Source organism: Doryrhamphus excisus, chromosome 5 (genome assembly GCF_030265055.1).
Source record: "Doryrhamphus excisus isolate RoL2022-K1 chromosome 5, RoL_Dexc_1.0, whole genome shotgun sequence".
Taxonomy (NCBI): domain Eukaryota; kingdom Metazoa; phylum Chordata; class Actinopteri; order Syngnathiformes; family Syngnathidae; genus Doryrhamphus; species Doryrhamphus excisus.
Genome location: NC_080470.1, coordinates 4,677,855 through 4,699,353, shown reverse-complemented (window position 1 = coordinate 4,699,353; position 21,499 = coordinate 4,677,855). Strand labels below are relative to the sequence as shown.

Here is a 21,499-nt window from a genome sequence, read left to right as displayed (position 1 = left end):
TCCCGTCTGGGCAAGTTCACTTTGGCATGCCATACTGCCAAGAGTTTTTTTTAAAAGCGGTTCTTGTTGGGTGTTGGTAAAACACGGACTGTGTAATTCCGGTGGTAATTTTCAAACCAATCCTTGCAAATCTTGCAATGGACCAATCAGAATCGTTTATTTAGACCGCGGTCCGCAGTCCACAGTCCGAGTTTTACCCACACCCGTTCTTGTTCGCGATCAACCAATCAGCGATCGTTTGACTATGAAAACATCTATCATGGCATCCCTTCGCCAATTCTTCAACAACTTCTGAAGGAAAACAGCAAAAACTTATGAAACGGTGCCTCCTAAACAAGTATTTTATTAGCGGCAGCAAATCAAATGATCACATTGCTGTAATAATTTGAAGTGGTCACAATGAAACACCACCGATTAGATCCAATACCAAGTGCTGATTTTGCACAAGCTACAAAGTCTAGCGGTTCCCCAATAGCGTTTACCCAATAACTTGTGTTGCCATTTATTATTTAATAAGCACAATGTTTATTCAATCATGAATGTACTTTTATTCATCAAGGCAAAGTGCCTAGAAGTCTCTTGACAATCCAGATTTCCATGCAACGTCGTGATCGATGTAGGAAAACAACCACAAGAAATGATAATCATTTCATCTTTGAGATTCTCATGTGATGCCACAAAAATGAGATGATATCATTATGGCAGTCATTTCATTTTACATGGGGCAAGTAGCACCTTAAGGATTCCCCAATGGCAAGTCATTTTTGTTTTTAATGTAGAGCCCTGTCTTGAAACAAACAGAACGTGCTACAACCTTTGAGTAAACAGCAGTGTACCAACAAGAACAAGAATACATTAGCATTTTGATACATTTTCAAATCCCATCTACAGGATCATATAAACGGGCGAAAACAAAGTCATTCCTTGAAAAGGCAATATTCAAAAAATTATTAGCCAGTCTTCCAAGAATTTCCCAATAGCCTCTCTGCTCGCCCCGACCATTGGTGAATTACATCACTCTATGGGAACACTGCGCCCTACTTCCCCACTTGTTTATTTCCCACATCGCCCAGGGACTCCTGGATGAAAACATCCACCAGTAGCAATGGGATGCTGGGATGCTCACACAGATTCAATGATCTGGGAATAGTCTAATAAAAGTTAAGCTTGTTTATGTCTGGATTGGAAATAGTCATTGTAAAATAACTATTTCTGTTTTCAATTATTTAGTTTCTATAGCAACTGTCTGACTCCTTAATGTAAACTCATTCATTCATTCATTCATTCATTTTCTACCACTTTTTCCTCACAAGGGTCGTAGGGGTGCTGGAGCCTATCCCAGCTGTCTTCGGGCAAGAGGCGGGGTACACCCTGGACTGGTCGCCAGCCAATCACAGGGCACATATAGACAAACAACCATTGAGATGGCCGAGGGTGGAATCGAACCCTGGTCCTCCTAGCTGTGAGGTCTGCGCGCTAACCACTCAACGCTAATCCTGTACAATAACCTTGCAATAAAGCTATCAACAGCTGTAAATAGTGCAAGTCACTTTTGCACACCTTGATTTTGCACTTTCTATTTTCTGATGTGCTTTTGCTGCTGTAAACTTGCAATTTCTCATTGTGGGACTAATAAAGGCATATCTTATCTTACGTTGGGTATACCCTGGAATGGTCACATGTCACTCTCAGAACCGACACATGGAGACAGACACACCTACATACTAGGGGTGGGAATTTCAGCACTGAGGACGATTCGGTACACATCTTGATGCCCTGCCAGCGATACGATACTTTAACGATAAATGAAATTTTCTGGCAATAGGATACAATTCACCCTCTTCACGATGTGATACGATACGATAATCCTTTAGTTCAAATCAATGTAATCCGATAAGGTGCAATTTCTTGCGATATGATGCAATTCAACATGATGAAAATAATGCAAATAAGCAAAGGGAAAAAATGGAATTCAGTATGGTCCAACAACAAGGATTTGGTTTTATTCCTTCTAGGCACTTGCCATTAAATTCAATTAAAGTGCTGTTTACGCTGTACATTGTTGTTCATATTTGATGTCATCTATTTATTCACCACATTATTATTATTATTATTATATATATATTATCAATCTATGTCTTTTTTACTATGCACCACTACCCCCATCATTCTTTTTGCCATCTTAAAACAGCAACAACTTTTCAAAAACAACTTTCCGCACAATTCCACATCGGCTATGCAATTACAATAGCAGTGGTTCAGTGGTGGAGTAAAACAATTAAACAATAATTACTGCTGTAAAAAAAAATACAATATGTAGAAACAACAAAGTTAAAGTGACACTTTGTGGAATCAATGTTTGTTTATATTCCTGTCTGCTAAACATACTGCTAATATGAATGAGCTAGCAGCTAAGCTAATACAGTAGTGAGGAGCAGAAAGTAAAACAACTTATACCCTTTTTTAAATTGTTTCAAAATTCAAGAAGAAGCTAACTGCTCTGCTGTTGGGGTGCACACTTGTTTGGGGGGGGGGGGGGCACACTTGTTGCAGGGACGGACAATTTGGAAAGCAGCTAAAGAGCCACTTACCTGACTTGCTAGGTTTTCCCCCGGTGTCCGATGAGGAACTTAGACGGGGAGGCGGCGGTAGACGTAGACGGAAGTGTTGTGTGTCCCCTTTTTATGGGAGTCTGCGTGTTTATCGTTGTTTGAGAATCCGTAGTGTTTCCAAACATACCACTTAAACGTTGCGAGTGGGTTAAATATAGAAACTTCGTCGCTGCTACTAGCGTGCGAACGTCCATGCTGTTTTACTAGTAGTTGTATGTGCCTCGCGGCTTCCGTCCGTATTCAATACAAAACGCGACATAATGATGGTGCATTCATTGCACCTGGGGAACACCATATGTAGTGAGGTTGACTATCAATAAACGGCACTTGTATCGGATTTTACTGACACCCACAAACGCATCGCGATGAATCTTGATTTCACCAGTCAATTGCGTCTATACCCGGTGAATGATATCGTGCAAGTATCGATTAATATCGATTATTTTCCACACCCTTACTACATACATGTTTTTGGACCCGGAACCTGAGAGAATATAGAGGGCGTTTGGCCTCCGACCAAAGTCAATAATAAAAACTAAATATAAATAAGTCTCAGACAAGACCTCACCCTCCTTTGCACGCCACCCTCACTCACCCAACCACGGAACCCTCAACACCTCATACAACTTAACCAAACAGTCCTATGTTTAGATCTGAAGATCTACATCACACATCAACCATCCTCCCCTCCGATGTGATTTCCAGACTCCAAAGAGGTCAAGAGGTCTTCTGAGAATGAGGTATCCTTTATACAGTAAGTCACCTTTGCAGGAGATCAACTTGAGATATTGCTGCTGTATTGTAATCATAAGAGTTTATAATAAACCATCTTGTGAATTGGGATTCCATATGTGTGTGTAAAAAAATGATCATCATTTTTTCTTCGGCTTATCTGGGTCCGGGTCGGTGGGTATCAGTCTCAGTAGGGATGCCCAGATATAAAAAAATATGTATAATTTGCCGAACTTTGCACTAAAAATAGGCTTATTCAACCACGAAATGGCATGATATTAGTTAATGTATTTATATAATAATATATTTAATATTTATATATTTTTTTATAATTTTTTATAAATATTATAATTAATATAATATATTTATATTTTAATACATTTTTGAAAACCTGATAGTGTGAAGCGTTTCAAATAACAAAACCTACAATTTCAAAAGTGGTCATCACTGTGATCAGGGGTGGGCAAACTACGGCCCGGGGGCCACATGCAGCCCACCAAGCGTTTGAATCTGGCGCCAGTTGCTTTTCTGACTTGTGAGTTTGATGTCTTATTTAGTAAATTTTTTTTTTAAAAAGCTGTAAAATTAAATTACCTAGTTTGATGTCTGATGTTTAAAGTTCATTAATTTTCTACCACTTATCATCACAAAGGTCGCGTTGGTGCTGGAGCCTATCCCAGCTGTCTTCGGGCGGGAGGCGGGGTACACCCTGAATTGGTCGCCAGCCAATCACAGGGCACATATAGACAAACAACCATTCACACTCACATTCATACCTATGGACAATTTTGGAGTTGACAATTAACCTAGCATGTTTTTGGGAGTACCCGGAGAAAACCCACGCATGCACGGGGAGAACGAGGGTGGAATTGAACCCATGTCTCCTAGCTGTTAGGTCTGCACGCTAACCACTCGACCACCGTGCAGCTCTGATGTTTAAAGTGGTCCTGAAAAAAGGGACACGAGAACATACAGCTGATAGTATAACACTTTTACAGATAAAATGAGACAAATAATTCAAGGAAAACTATAAGCATAAAATAGTGTGTGTGTTAAATGTATGTTCTGGACCCCCGGACAATTTTTTTAACACAATGTGGCCCACGAGTCAAAATATTTTCCCACTCCTGCTCTAATGCTCACTTCTACAATCCACCTTGAAAAGAATCCCACCAACATAAACTGTCGAGTCATCATGAAAGAAACAAAGCATCCAGAGCTTCATTTCAATAAACCATGTAGATTACATGCTGTACATATTTCCATGCCATTAGTCAGCATACTTTAGTGTTATGTTTAAATTGTCCAAGTCCGGTAAGTGCTTTAACTGCTAATGCATCTGCACTGATAAACCTTTGACGGAAGGGTGAGGCCAAGTATTGATTGGAAACGTACTTATGGTTCACTTAAAGTCCTTATTGAGTTTGCATTAAGACGTCAAAGGAGAAGAAGTTGGCAAGATCCAACATGGATTATTATCTAAAATAGTTTTCACAAAGTGATCCCAAAGGAACCGGAACTGCTGAGAAGATTTCAGGAACGACATCATTTAGTCTTCAACAAAGACGACTGCACTGTGGGGGAATTAGCCTAACTTTAACACTGGTGTTTCTGTCATTGGACATAGTCAAAACATACACATGAAATAGGACTCGGTTGGGCACCTTTTGTGACTTCTCACCAGAGGTGGGAGAAAGTCAGTATTTAGCAAGTCCTTCATCCCAAGTCTCAATTTAAGAGGTGCAAGTCAAGACAACACATCTTAAGTCAACCCCGAAGTCATTCATTCATTCATTCATTTTCTACCGCTTATCCTCACAAGGGTTGCAGGGGCTTATCTGGGCATGAAAACAAAACAAAACAAAATAATAATCATAATCACAGTAATAATAATAATGGATGGTAGAAATGTTACATATGTTTTCCTGCTTGTGTGGCTTCCAACTGATTTTTTTCCCTCTATTATGTACCCAAGATTAAAAAAAAATTGGGGTCCAACACTGAACCCTGGGGAACGCCACAAACCATTCATTCATTCATTCATTCATTTTCTGCCGCTTTTCCTCACGAGGGTCGCGGGGGTGCTGGAGCCTATCGCAGCTGTCTTCGGGCGAGAGGCGGAGTACACCCTGGACTGGTCGCCAGCCAATCACAAAGCACATATAGACAAACAACCATTCACACTCACATTCATACCTATGGACAATTTGGAGTCGCTAATTAAACTAGCATGTTTTTGGAACGTGGGAGGAAACCGGAGTACCCGTAGAAAACCCACGCATGCACGGGGAGAACATGCAAACTCCACACAGAGATGACCGAAAGTGGAATCAAACTTGGTTCTCCGAGCTGCGTGGCCTGCGTGCTAACCACTCATCCAATGTGCAGCCCAAGTCCGAAGTCATAGGCTTGAAATGTTCAAGTCCTTACATGTCATAAGCACTGTTAAGTGCGTACTAAATAAAATAGCATGACCTCAAAGTGTGCAAATGCAACTGAAATGACCCTCGTTAGCATGTTAGCATGACACATCTCGGTGTTATTCACTGCCATTCCTCAGCAGTCACAGAAATATAAGCCACACCCTTGTTGTTTGTTGTTGAACGTTTATAAATGCATTCCAGATTCTGTGGGAAAAATTTGTTGTCGTGCTGGAAATGGCATAAAGGTCACGGTAGTTTGAAAACTTTGAATGGGGACACACAAGTATTTTCAAGTCATCAGATTAAAGTCTGAGTCGAGTCCAAGTCGAGTCTTTGATGATATGGCAGAATCGACTCCAAAATCAGCAAAATTTGCGACTTGAGTCATATAACTTATATAAAAATGCCATCTGAGGGCGGCACGGTGGTCTAGTGGTTAGCGCGCAGACCTCACAGCTAGGAGACCAGGGTTCAATTCCACCCTCTGTGCATGCGTGGGTTTTCTCCGGGTTTCTCCGGTTTCCTCCCACATTCCAAAAACATGCTAGGTTAATTGGCGACTCCAAATTGTCCATAGGTATGAATGTGAGTGTGAATGGTTGTTTGTCTATATGTGCCCTGTGATTGGCTGGCGACCAGTCCAGGGTGTACCCCGCCTCTCGCCCGAAGACAGCTGGGATAGGCTCCAGCATCCCTGCGGCCCTCGTGAGGAAAAATGCGGTAGAAAATGAATGAATGAATGAAAAATGCCATCTGATGTGTCATCATTAGCATTTCAGACGAGTTTTCTATTGCTTTAATTGAGGGTCAGCGTCTATCCAGCTGGATTTCTTTTCACTCACATCCGTGTCTTTATGCAGTTGGAAGCATGAAACAACTGACAAGTATAATTACCAATCAAATGAAAGCGACACTGCTTTTAACGGCCCTCAGTTAGCTGCCAAGGAGACTTCCCACATGTTAAACGTGCTGGTGAGAATGTGTGTTAGAGTGTTAGAAGGGAATGAAAGAAAGCAGCGGGACACCGGGAGTGGACGCTTCCACTCAGCTGCGTGCTGAGAGCTGCACTGTTCATCTCTGTTTTCTGCCTCCTGGGGAAAAACACAAGAAGCCGTCTGTCTTTTAGTTCCTCTAAAATGAACTCAGCTGATGCGAAAGCATCTCAAGAGCATCCAAGGTAGCTAATGGAGTGGACGGCTGGGATGTTGCTAGAAAGAAAAATGAACAAGAGGAGAAAAACTAGGCACTCACTCGCTCTTGTGAATCAATCTCTCATTTGAAAGTCTCATGGAAAAGAATATGATGACTCCTGAACAGGGATTGGTATTGCAACATTGTGCGCTATTTACCTTTCTATGGTTTTATTACCACTATTATTATTCATTCATTTTCTACCGCTTTTTCCTCACGAGGGTCGCGGGGGTGCTGGAGCCTATCCCAGCTGTCTTCGGGTGAGAGGCGGGGTACACCCTGGACTGGTCGCCAGTTGTTTCTATGCCGCCTATCCTACTAGGGTCGCCGGGGTATGCTGGAGCCTATCCCAGCTGTCTTCGGGGTGACTGGTCGCCAGCAAATCACAGGGCACATTTTGACAAACAACCATTCACACTCACATTCATACCTATGGACAATTTGGAGACGCCAATTAACCTAGCATGTTTTTGGAATGTGGGAGGAAACCGGAGTACCCGGAAAAAACCCACGCATGCACAGGGAGAACATGCAAACTCCACACAGAGATGGCAGAGACTGGAATCGAACCCTGGTCTCCTAGCTGTGAGGTCTGTAGAATACAAAATAGGTCTGCGCGCTAACCACTGGTCCACTGTGCCACCAATATTCATTTTCTACCGCTTTTTCCTCACGAGGGTCGTGGGGGTGCTGGAGCCTATCCCAGCTGTCTTCGGGCAAGAGGGGTGGGTACACCCTGGACTGGTCGCCAATCAGCCAATCACAGGGCACATGTAGACAAACAACCATTCACACTCACATTCATACCTATGGACAATTTGGAGTCGCCAATTAACCTAGCATGTTTTTGGAATGTGGGAGGAAACCGGAGTACCCGGAGAAAACCCACGCATGCACGGGGAGAACATGCAAACTCCACACAGAGATGGCCGAGGGTGGAATTGAACCCTGGTCTCCTAGCTGTGAGGTCTGTGCGCTAACCACTAGACCGCCGTGCCGCCCCTAGGAAACAATATTTGTGTCAAAATGAAAAAATCTTTTCGCTTTTTTTTTAGTTGGGAACTGATATTTTCCTGAAACTTTCATTCTAACTGAAAAAGGTAGAAATAACCAAAAGGTTACCTTTTAATAGGTTCCATGTTTACATAGCCATAGAACACAATATTCTGTGCGCCTTGAATAATCAGTCAATCTCCACATAGAGATGGCCGAGGGTGGAACTGAACCCTTGTCTCCTAGCTGTGAGGTCTTTAGAATACAAAATAGGTCTACCACTGTGCCACCAATATTCATATATTATTTATTAATACTATTATTATTATTTTATTATTTAATTATACTGTCTTTTTTTCATCTGATTAAGATGTGTTTTAAAACAATTCCTCCAGGCACCGACACCCTTATTTTGAAACAATGTTCATTTTCCATTCTGACTATGCAGCCAAAACACATGACTACATCGGCGAGCTGCAGTTTGTCTTCAGAGAGACGGACTATAGTTTGACCTAATGGGTTCTACAGGTTTGCTCACTGTTTTTTTTTCCCATATGCCTGAGCTAATTTGGAAAGAAAACCACAAACTAGTGGAGCAGACAGTCTCTTTGGCATGCAATGTTGCTTTACAGCCAGCACATATGCTAGAAAGGAAGGAGGACTCGGATGACTTCATGTCTACAATTTGGATGGATTATCCAACTTGGACTATTCTTATTACAGTGTGTATGGATATGCTGGGTTTTATTGTAAGATTCTTATGAAGCATTTCTCTCATTTCTGATCATGACTCTTGTGTGTCAAATGACTCATGACTCTTTAGCCCAAAAGAAACAATAGTAAAATAAAGTACACAAACTGATAGTCTAGCCTTTTTATGCACACAAGCAGGCAAAATACACCAACCACCCAAGATTATCATAACAAGTGCAAGTTCTACTCAAGAAGAAAAAAAAAACAGGCCAGGCATATACAGTATAAGGTTTCGACCAATCAGGCACAATAGCTGCTGAACCCACAACCGGCCCTGCCAGGTACAGAGGGACCCATAACAGTGACATCAACATATTGCAGATGATAGGTTAAGCTCCAGCTTGCATTGACAAAACATTGCATAATAGTACATAGAATGAAGGAATCCTTGTCAGCTTAAGTGTTTGAGACAAACATGCACAAATTTGCACTCATGAGGGTAATAATACATGTGTTTCACTTGTCAATACATTAGCAAATAGCATATAACACATGTCATATTTAATACACACAACGGGAATACCCATAATTTGTGCAACCCAAACATAGTCCAATGTCATCTATGGAGTTATTTAGATCGTTGATCACGGGGATCTAAAAGAAGAACAGATAGGTATGTGATCCTGAGGTCCTAAAGGTGAGAAAATCGATCAATACCAAAGACGTATTTATATGTTTTTTTTAATCCTGAATGCCAGCTCCAAACACCATATTTACTATAAATGTCTTTTACATCTTTTGGGGTACAAAAGATGATGCAACTCTGCACTGATGCATTAGAGCTCTGCAAGGATCATTTAAATGACAACTCACATGACAGGAAGGAGGAAGTGAGCGAGCATAGAGGAGTGTAGCCTGGAGGTTACACAATTCAGGGAAATCTCAACGCACACTAATGGGTGCGCCCACGTAGTACTGTCAATAGTTCATGATGTTATATTTGTAAATACATTATTTTGATGTAAAACAACCCTTTGTGTTATTTAAGGTTGGTTTAGATATTTGAGCTGTCACAATAGGAAACAATATTCATTCATTCATTCATTTGCTACCGCTTTTTCCTCACGAGGGTCGCGGGGGGTGCTGGAGCCTATCCCAGCTGTCTTCGGGCGAGAGGCGGGGTACACCCTGGACTGGTCGCCAGCCAATCACAGGGCACATATAGACAAACAACCATTCACACTCACATTCATACCTATGGACAATTTGGAGTCGCCAATTAACCTAGCATGTTTTTGGAATGTGGGAGGAAACCGGAGTACCCGGAGAAAACCCACGCATGCACGGGGAGAACATGGAAACTCACACAGAGATGGCCGAGGTGGAATTGAACACGGGTTTCCTAGCTGTGAGGCCTGTGCGCTAACCACTAGATCACCGTGCAGCCTAGTCAACAAACATTAATTCCCTCATTTTCTACCGCTTTTCCTCACAAGGGTCGCGGTGGGTGCTGGAGCCTATCCCAGCTGTCTTCAGGCGAGAGGCGGGGTACACCCTGGACTGGTCACCAGCCAATCACAGGGCACATATAGACAAACAACCATTCACACTCACATTCATACCTATGGACAATTTGGAGTGGCCAATTAACCTAGCATGTTTTTGGAATGTGGGAGGAAACCAGAGTACCCGGAGAAAACCCACGCATGCATGGGGAGAACATGCAAACTCCACACAGAGATGGCCGAGGGTGGAATTGAACCCTGGTCTCCTAGCTGTGAGGTCTGCGCGCTAACCACTAGACCGCCGTGCCGCCCCAAGGAAACAATATTTATGTCAAAATGAAAAAATCATTTTTTTTAGTTGGGAACTGATATTTTCCTGAAACTTTCATTCTAACTGAAAAGGGTAGAAATAACCAAAAGGTTACTTTTTAATAGGTTCCATGTTTATGTAGCCATAGAACACAATATTCTGTGTGCCTTGAATAATCAGTCAAACATGTCCAAAATGTCCGGTAGTGAATGGTAGAATAGTAGAAGGTCCATTTTTACAATTATGTCGATGTCTCATTTGGTACAGGATATGTGCTTAGAAGACTGGTAATGGTCAACTTCTTGTAATGGCCGTTGACCCAGTGTGCTATTTGCGCATTTTAAGGGGGACCAACTCAACGAAAATGTTGCTTAGTTCTTTTTCAGCACCGCCAGCGATGGACTCTTAGCAAGGGAAGCATTCCTGATGCAGTGCATACTCAATAATAGTCTTCTTACAAAAACGTCACATCTTCTTGTGATTGCACCCACCGCCAGTGAGCGTCGTACTCCAAATGCATCTTACTATTTAGTTTGCAGGTATCCAACTCAACATTTCCATTTTTGTAAGGTTTACGTTTCGGGCTGTGGTTCAGTTTTTCAGTGAGGCCAGGTCTAGTTTGTAGAGTTGTCTTCTCCACCGTCCCGTTAGTCTTAATGATCTGGGTCTGAGGATTGTTCCTAGGGACCGGGCTTGTCTCTGCCACCTTAGAGCAAACTAAAGAATCCTGCTTGGCTTTAGACTGAGATTCAGGAATGCGGCCAAGAAGCGACGTCTTTCCAGTTCCGGTCCCGATTATCCCGTTCCCATTGACATCACTGACAACGATTGCCCCGTTTCCAGTTTTCTCAGTTGATCTGGACCGAATGGTATTTGCAACTCCATTCTCAACCCCGGTACTAACCCCGGGTTTATCCCCTGTTACAGTAGCTGCGGAGCCTCCAGCTGTCCGCCCCACGGCAGTAACCTCGGAGACCTGCGGTGTGGAAGAGCAGAGGACAGATTCTGAGCTTGAAGGGCAGTATTCATCCATATCATCTGCCAGGGTGTCCAGGTAACTGCCTATGGAAATGTTGTCCAGCTTATCATTGGGGTCGTGAAGGCTACTCCAAGAACCTCTCCAGGAGGTGTCTGGACCGTCTCCCAGGCTGTATTGGCTGCTCGTGAGGCTGCTGCAGCGGCTCGTTAGCGTGCTACGCTCCTCCAGCAACCATTTCACTGCCTCGATGCCCTCGTTGACCGCCAGAAGCTGCTGAAGGATCTTAACATCCACTGAGCGCAAGTGTGCCTGTGGAAACAGGAGAAGTAGATGCAAATCTTTAATAACTCGGATTTTGCTCAAGGACACTTTGGCAATCTGTCTCTTGTCCGCAAACAACAGGCTGTGTGGTCATCACAGCTGATGCAGTAGTTACTCACTTCACTGAAAGTGGAAATAAAAGTGAGGCGTTTCCTTCCTCTCATGCCATATATATTACACACAGATGGTATACTGTAATACTCCATGCAGTACCACCACAGAGTATATGTGAATGTGTGGTGGTAAACTTCCTGCCGCCCTGGCATGCTGACGTGAGAGGTGTGCTTTTGAGGTTTGAGGTTGGAGAATGAGAGTGGCAGTAAAAGTTCTCCAGACCTTGTCAGCGCTGAGGTGGCACATTGCTAACAAAGCGTTGTTAACAATTCATTAGTTTGTTTACTATTAATGTTTTCATCTCACGGAAGAAGGTGAGAAATATACTATAACGTATGGAACATGGACATGGAACCGATTAAAAGGTAACCTTTTGGATATTTCTACCTTTTTCAATTAGAACATAGCAGTAGAACATAGGAAAGTTTCAGGAAAATATCAGTTCCCAACTAAAAAAAAAGTGAAAAGATGCTTTCATTTTGACACAAATATTGTTTCCTAGGGGCGGCATGGCGGTCTTAGTGGTTAGCGCACAGACCTCACAGCTAGGAGACCAGGGTTCAATTCCACCCTCAGCCATCTCTGTGTGGAGTTTGCATGTTCTCCCCGTGCATGCGTGGGTTTTCTCCGGGTACTCCGGTTTCCTCCCACATTCCAAAAACATGCTAGGTTAATTGGCGACTCCGAATTGTCCGTAGGCTGGCGACCAGTCCAGGGTGTACCCCGCCTCTTGCCCAAAGACAGCTGGGATAGGCTCCAGCACCCCCGCGACCCTCATGAGGAAAAAGCGGTAGAAAATGAATGAATGAATGAAAATGTAAATAAATCCACTTTACTGTGTACTGCATGTCTCTAATTGATTCTTATTGTGTAGAACTGAATTTTTTATGTGTTTAATGCTTTTTGTTTAAGGCTTTTTTTATCATTCATTCATTCGTTTTCTGCCACTTATCCTTACGAGGGTTGCGGGGTTGCTGGAGCCTATCCCAGCTGTCTTCGGGCAAGAGGCAGGGTACACCCTGGGACTGGTCATTTTTTCTTCGGCATGATATTTAGTTAATATATTTTTGAAAACCTGATAGTGTGAAGTGTTTCAAATAACAAAACCTCCAATTTCAAAAGTGATGGTCACTGTGATCAGGGGTGGGCAAACTACAGCCTGGGGGCCACATGCAGCCCACCAAGCGTTTGAATTCGGCCCGCCAGTTGCTTTCTAAGTATTTCAACTTTTAGCATACAAACTGGTAACATGACTTGCAAGTCGGATGTCTTATTTAGTAACAAAAAAAAAGCTGTAAAATTAAATTACCTAGTTTGATGTGGTCTGATGTTTAAAGTTCATTAATTCCTTCATAATCATAATCATCATAATCACAGTAATAATAATAATAATGGATAGTAGAAACTTTACATATGTTTTCCTGCTTGTGTGGCTTCCAACTGATTTTTTTCCTCTATTATGTACCCAAGATTAAAAAAAAATTGGGGTCCAACACTGAACCCTGGGGAACGCCACAAACCATTCATTCATTCATTCATTCATTCATTTTCTACCACTTATCCTCACAAGGGTTGCGGGGGTGCTGGAGCCTATCCCAGCTGTCTTCGGGCGAGAGGCGGGGTACACCCTGGACTGGTGGCCAGCCAATCACAGGGCACATATAGACAAACAACCATTCACACTCACATTCATACCTATGGACAATTTGGAGTCGCCAATTAACCTAGCATGTTTTTGGAATGTGGGAGGAAACCGGAGAAACCCGGAGAAAACCCACGCATGCACAGAGGGTGGAATTGAACCCTGGTCTTCTAGCTGTGAGGTCTGCGCGCTAACCACTTGACCGCCGAAGTTCCCCCCAAAAGTGCAGTCATGTAAAATGTCCTGCTACCATGAGGATGGATGCTAACAGTACTGTATCTTGTATTTCATTGGCCTTCTGTTTAGAACATTATTACACCCTATTGCCTTACTTGCCCAAACATTGATTTTTTTTCTCACTGGTGAAATATCCTCATAATGAATAGGCCCTTTCTATGAAAAGGTCAAATGACACCAAAGGGTGATTAGAGCCGGAGCTGGATGATCTCGACTCTTTTTATGCCATCAACTCTGAGCCAAAAACAATTTAGTGCTCCTGTTCTTGGACGAGTCACAAAATTCTGGAAATGCAATTTTAATCTGTTATAGTCAGGCAAGTGTTAAATATTAATATTCATATTGAAATCATGCTTTGGCTAATAAGTAACAAGAACACTTATTTGATGTCCCTTAATTGTTTAAATCAGGGCTGCACAGTGGTCGAGTGGTTAGCGCGCAGACCTCACAGCTAGGAGACCAGGGTTCAATTCCACCCTCAGCTATCTCTATGTGGAGTTTGCATGTTCTCCCCGTGCATGCGTGGGTTTTCTCCGGGTACTCCGGTTTCCTCCCACATTCCAAAAACATGCTAGGTTAATTAGCGACTCCAAATTGTCCATAGGTATGAATGTGAGTGTGAATGGTTGTTTGTTTATATGTGCCCTGTGATTGGCTGTGTGTACCCCGCCTCTCGCCCGAAGACAGCTGGGATAGGCTCCAGCACCCCCCACGACCCTCGTGAGGATAAGCGGTATAAAATGAATGAATGTTTAAATCAGGGATGTCCAAAGTGCAGCTTGGGGGCCACTTGTGGCCTGCTGCTGTTTTTTTCTTGCTAAAAAAATAGTAAATATCTAAAAATAAGCAGTACTTATGCAAGAATACAGAAAAAAGTCATACTATTAACTCATTTGCAACCAAAGACATATTGATACATTTTTTTTCAACCCAAACATCCAAATTTTTTCTGCGAGAGACAAAAAAAGGTGATGATGCAAGTGAACAATAGAAGAGATGTTTGGTTGAGCTCGGCATGAAAGCGCTCCACAGAACGTATCTGGGCATGCCCATACAAAGAAGTCCGGGTTGCATTGATGTTAGTTTAACCTGATGTTAGAAAAAAACCTCTGTAAAACAGAGTGTCCAGGGGCATGCCCATATAAAGAAGTCCCGGTTGCATTGATGTTAGTTGAACTTGATGTTAGAAAAAACTCTGTAAAACAGAGCGTCCAGGGCCATGTTTAGAGCCATGTGTATGTACTTTCAGGGCTCAATTCCATATGTGTAAACCTCATTATCTGAGGCGTTGGCATCGTTTAAAACGATAATTCAATATTGTAACAACATTTAAAGGTCAGAAAAGTGATAAATCGATCCACTTGGTCTGGTTGGTTTCGAAAATGGATCCTTTGATTTTTAGTCTCTACCTTTTGTAGACAAAAAACTGGAAAAACTCAATTTGCAAATGATACATAAATAAAGTATGTCATCCACCTTACCACCATTACCACCCTGAACTCAGACATACAACGTACCCGGTCATTAGCATAATGCAAATGTGCAATATTTCCATCACTGCCTCTGTTACTACCTCAATCATATTTATTTATGTAACAACCCAATACAATACACTCATATGTGACTTTACTCATCTGTATACACCAGTCATTATTTGCACTATGACCCATTTATCATTGCACTAAAATTAATATATCTGCAATATGTCTGCTCCTGCATATGCTCCTGTGCAATATTATGTGTATATTTTGGATATCTTGTATATATCTTGTTTATATCTTGTTAAATTGTCTTTTTTTACTCTACTTTTATGTACTTTTTTTTAAACTTGACTACTGCACTGAAAGGAGAAGCTCTCCAATCTCGTTGTACATCTTGTATAATGACAATAAAGGCCATTCCATTCCACATGTTGGATATGTATTTTTCCTGCGATATTTCTTAAAACTTTCCTGAGTTACACTCATGGCAAAAAAAATTGTGGCTTGAACGGATTTTCAAACTTGGTTGGCTTCTTTCCTCTGGGAACAAAAGACAAGGCTGGATGATTTTATCAGATACCGTTACTAAAAGAATACTTTTTACATCAAAATCTCATCATGAAAGGGTGTCTTCTCGTGCAAAGGTGAACACTGCAGCTATTTCATCAGCAAGCGTCCGTCAGCAAACTGGCCCTTTACCACAGAAACGCTACCAGCGATGTAAGTGAACCCAAACAGTCAACTTGCGGCTTAAAAATGAAGCCAGGCAGCTGAGCGATGCCATAAAGCTGTGCTGAGCAAAGGAAACTGTAGACTGCATGTGATAGTCATTACTGTTTGAATTATAAACGACAAACTTGCTGTATAATTCACACACTTTGACACCGCAGGACAGGATTACCGCACCAAATGAAAACCATGCAACATCATAACAATGAATAATGAATTTTAGGGGAAATAAGTTATTGGCATGGGAGGCAAATCTACTAGTACTATACAGCATAACATGGGGGATAGATCATGACCCTTCATCGGCAGCTTACTTTCCATTAGAATGTGACATACAGACGTCATTCTCAGTCTTATACCAAATATTATATAGAACTTAACAATTCCTGGTTTCCAATTCCACAATTAGCTCTGCAGTATATTACTGCAATTTAGACTTGACCTCACAGACTCAACATACCGCTATTTCTGTTAATGTAACTAATATAACAAACTATAGTTTAACACAGGGGTCTCAAACACGCGGACACTAGTTTGAGGCCCCCGCCTAGAAATGAAAGTTTAATGTTAGTGCGGCCCGCGCAAGTTTGATATGGATGCTGTATGGTATCATGTACCCAAAAAAAATTATTACGTTTGATTAATGTTCATGTTAAAGGTTAAATAACTGTTAATAGTTATCCTCCCTACCCGTGTGGAAGTGGTAAGTTTTTGGCTATTTAAGTTGAAAGGAAATAACTTGAAGGCTACCGTTTAGGTCGCTAGCTCTCTAGTTTGCGAGTTAGCATGTGTCTCAAGACTCTGCAGTTGCGCAATACGTTGTAAATAAAAATAGTATAAATGTGACTATAGTCGTGTTTTGTCATGTCTACAGGGCTCTAATAATGCTTTGTTCATTTTAATCTGAAATAAATAATTTGTCTACCCACCAACTATATGTGGTTTCTTAAGTTTTTATTATTTGCCGTTTTATTATTATTATTATTATATTTATTTAATAGAAAAGATTATCAAATGCACAAATAAGGACCGATCCGTGACGCAAATGCTCCGTTTTGTCAAAAACTGATTCCCAATGTCACACAGCTCCCTCCTAGACTGCTGAATCACTCCTAGCTGCAACAGAGCGACAGGCACTCAATAATACAACAACAACAAGGCACCCACCCCCATTTAATTGTGCACAGACCCCCCCTCCCGTGTCTCCAAGTGTTGTTTCACCTTGCCAGGCTAACTCGACATCCTCGCCCGTCACCACTACCATCTCGTTATAAACCTCCGATGCTCCATCTGCCTGCATATAACATCTCTAGGTTTGACTCATCATCATCCTTTATCTATTTTTAATATCAACACAAGATGCTGTTCAACACACATACACATTTTGATGTGAAACAAGAGGGGGAGTTTTTCATGTTGATTTGAGACGTTATGTCACACAGCACAAATACAGACTTGAACACACCGTAGGAAAACTTAATAATGGAACAATATCAATTTGGTATCGCTTCGGACATCTTTGAAGCCGGTTGCCAATATCCATAAAAAGACAGATGGCTGACTAATTCATTGATTCTAAGCTGATATGCTTCGTGCATCTAACAACACATTGACATTTAGCCGTGCGCAGGCTAGACGATTACAGCAAGTGACAGGAAAGACGTAGGATAAGACCCCTTGCGGGGCATTTCACCTTGAGTGTGACTCCTGTCTGAGCTTCTTGCAGGAATAAACAGCCACACTTACAGCATGTGCATGTATTGATGGATAACAGTCATTGTGCTGATTTAAGAATGATATAGTGTGTAAGCATCATTTACGTGCTTGTATCCGTATCCATTGCATAACAACAGCTTAGCATGTACAGATGTCACTTAATCTTCAGAATCAGGAGAAAGCAGCTTTTCACAAGGGGTTATGTTCCGGGAATACGCGGGAATTGTTAGTCAAGTGTGTGTGTTTGGCTTCCCAGCATGCCTTGCGGGTTAAAAACCAGTATAATATATGTATAGTAGTATCTCTGCTTCTCTGTTTACGGTGTTAGCAATGTCTCCCAGGAAGTGAAAGCTACATTTGTTTACAACTCCTAACGAGGCAAACATCAGGCAGAAGTGGTTGGAGTTCCTGATTCCATACCAGCAAAAGAAAAATATTTTAATCTGTCAACGGCATTTCACACTGGACTGTTTTGTGAATATGGGCGACGCTTTTCAAATGTTACTTGATCGTGTCGAAGAATCAGTAGAGCAAGCAGTAAGTAACAATATATCAGTGTTGTAACTGTGTTTATTTTGTGTAAGTAATGGAACAAAAGTGGTTGTCTGTGTAGCATTATAGAGTGTGCAAAAAGGTAGCGGTGTGCAAATTACAAGTTCAACGAGTGTGGAGTTGCTAACAGCCATTTTCAACGACAATCAGTGGGTCTACCCAAGTTTTTTTTGTAAACACTGCAAAAAATATGTAATGAAATCCACCCTGATGATGCACAGATTAAAAAAATATATTTATTCAAGTATTACCTCTTTTCTTGAGAAACTTCGGACTGTCCAGTCACTTCCGAAAGATAAATACCGTCTCCTGTATGTATACTATACTCCTATAAAGCTGGGTTCGGCAGCTATCTGGAAGTACTTGTGAGCCACAGTGGAGTAGGCATGCCTGGAGGGAGGCCATGGGTGGAATAAATAAAACAGACAGTTTTCCAAAGAAATACAGCTGGAATAGTTGCAGATTCTGGAAGATCTAGAAAGCTTTCTGTGCTGTTTATCATGCGTAGCGGCTCTATAGGATTCCACAACTCAATACAAAGGGCCAAGAAATGAATAGAGTTGTAATATTATGAAAAACATAAAAACAACAAATAAAGCTATCATTTTTGGCAAATTAAAAAGTTATAATGAGAAATCTAAATATTATGGGAATAAATTCATAAGGTTATAAGAAGAAAATATACAAGAAAATGAGAATTAAGTCAAAATTTTATGACCAAAAAGATGTATTCTAACAAGAAAAAAAGCTATAATTTTAGAAGAATAAACTATATGTTTAGGAAATTAATTCATCATTTTAGTAGCATAGATTTTAATTATTAAAGAAAAAAATATTTTTTTTTAAACACTATTGGAGTCAAATTATTATGGGAATAAAAGTCATAATATTCTGAAAAGAAAATGTCTGAAGATGATTTAAGAAAACAGTTTAAATATTTTTTTAAATACAGCAAAATAGGAGGAAAAATAGATTTCTCACACATACCACAAAGCTGCATTTTTTTTTCAAATATACATGTATACAATTTTTCAGCAAATTATGCCCATAGAAAGACTAATAATACACACCTGACTGGAACAGTGAAAACATCTTTTCTGTGTCTGTGTTTATGCTTCTTAAAGGGTTCATCTCCAGAGTCACGGAGGAAGTTCAGCATCACAGAAAAGTGAGATAATCACACATACTTACAACTAATTACTGTATGTATGTTAACACGGGTGCGCCTCTTTCATTAAATCACAAACAGACACCACTTGTAAAAAAAATGCATAAAAAAATGTGAGGCCATGGGTGGAATAAATAAAACAGAAAGTTTTCCAAAGAAATACAGCTGGAATAGTTGCAGATTCTGGAAGATCTAGAAAGCTTTCTGTGCTGTTTATCATGCGTAGCGGCTCTATAGGATTCCACGACTCAATACAAAAGAGCCAAGGAATGAATTACAACTAATTACTGTATGTATGTTAACACGGGTGCGCCTCTTTCATTAAATAGAGCCTCAGAGTCATTTCTCTCACCTTTTGGAGCAAGTTGGGTGAGAAATTTCAAGTCATTTCTATCGCCTCTTGTATCTTCCTTGTGAATTTCTGTCAACAAGTAATCATAATAGCCAAAGCCTCTCCCACACTGTCCATGCCTTCTTTTTTTCTACTTTATGCCTCTTTCCTGCTCTTTCCGCCATCAGGAACAATGCTGAATTAGGCATCACTGTGTAACCAATATGTTGTGAATAAACTATTAAGGGACAGCTGGCTGTGTTGTTGGGAGGCAGTATGTGTTTATGGCATAAGGCCACAGGAATGGATGGATGTTTTTTTTTATAGATATACAATCAGACAATAAGTTATTGGTATGGGAGGCAAATCTACTAGTACTATACAGCATAACATGGAGTATAGATCATGACCCTTCATCGGCAGCTTACTTTCCATTAGAATGTGACATACAGACGTCATTCTCAGTCTTATACCAAATATTATACAGAACTTAACAATTCCTGGTTTCCAATTCCACGATTAGCTCAGCAGTATGTTACTGCAATTTAGACTTGACCTCACAGACTCAACATACCGCTATTTCTGGTAATGTAACTGATATAACAAACTATAGTTTAACACAGGGGTCTCAAACACGCGGACACTAGTTTGAGGCCCCCGCCTTGATATGAATGTTTAATGTTAGTGCGGCCCGTGCAAGATTGATATGGATGCTGTATGGTATCATGTACCCAGAAAAAATTATTACGTTTGATTAATGTTCATGTTAAAGGTTAAATAACTGTTAATAGTTATCCTCCCTATCCGTGTGGAAGTGGTAAGTTTTTGGCTATTTAAGTTTAAAGGAAATTAACTTGAAGGCTACCGTTTAGGTCGCTAGCTCTCTAGTTTGCGAGTTAGCATGTGTCTCAAGACCCCGCAGTTGCGCAATATGTTGTAAATAAAAAAGAGTATAAATGTGACTATAGTCGTGTTTTGTCATGTCTACAGGGCTCTAATAATGCTTTGTTCATTTTAATCTGAAAAAAATAATTTGTCTACCCACCAACTATATGTGGTTTCTTAAGTTTTTATTATTTGCCGTTTTATTATTATTATTATATTTATTTATTACTGATTGATTGATTTTCTTTATTCTTGATTTGTTTATTTATTTTTCATCTTATTTTGTGCAGAAAAATAAAAAGTAAGATATTTGAGAACAGTAGAATGTTTTATCAGAGCTTTTATTGTAGAAAATCGAAACCAAAGCAAAGTTTATTCATTTTTCTGATGCGGCCCAGCCTTGCCCAGACCCTAGCTCCAGTGGCCCCCAGGTAAATTGAGTTTGAGACCCCTAGTTTAACACATGCAATAGGCCAAAATCATGTTTAGAACAATGAAGTTGGTGTTTATTATGTCAATGTACGACCGGCAAATAGCTTGTGTTACCATATTGATTTGTACTATGTACAACAAGGGTATCCAAAGTGCAGCTCAGCACCACTTGTGGTCTTTGGATAGTTTTTTATTGGCCCACGGCACATTGTATAAATAAAAACAAAAGAAAAATTTTGAAAAATGTAATGTAAAGCAAAAAGCTAAAATGTTGACACTATTAACTAATAATAACATAAAACTCTGTCTTGAAATGTGTACAGTATATGTTTTTTTGTAGCCTTTTTACAAAATAAATTATATATTACAAATATATGATAAAATATATAAACCATACTTTCTTTGGTGTAAAAAGTTTGGACCTGACTGTACAGGCATCTGATGCAATGACAC

At 40.7% G+C, this 21,499-nt stretch overlaps 1 protein-coding gene across 2 annotated transcripts in view; it reads right to left on the bottom strand.

Moving 5' to 3' along the window:
- Positions 1-8,810: 8,810 nt before the first annotated feature.
- lurap1 (leucine rich adaptor protein 1) overlaps positions 8,811-21,499 on the bottom strand; it is a 39,778-nt gene continuing 27,089 nt past the window's right edge. For both annotated transcript variants that reach the window (XM_058073151.1, XM_058073150.1), the window contains one exon: positions 8,811-11,747. In XM_058073151.1, coding sequence (XP_057929134.1) covers positions 10,914-11,747 — 834 coding nt within the window. In that variant the 3' untranslated portion in view covers positions 8,811-10,913. The remainder of the gene's footprint in view (positions 11,748-21,499) is intronic.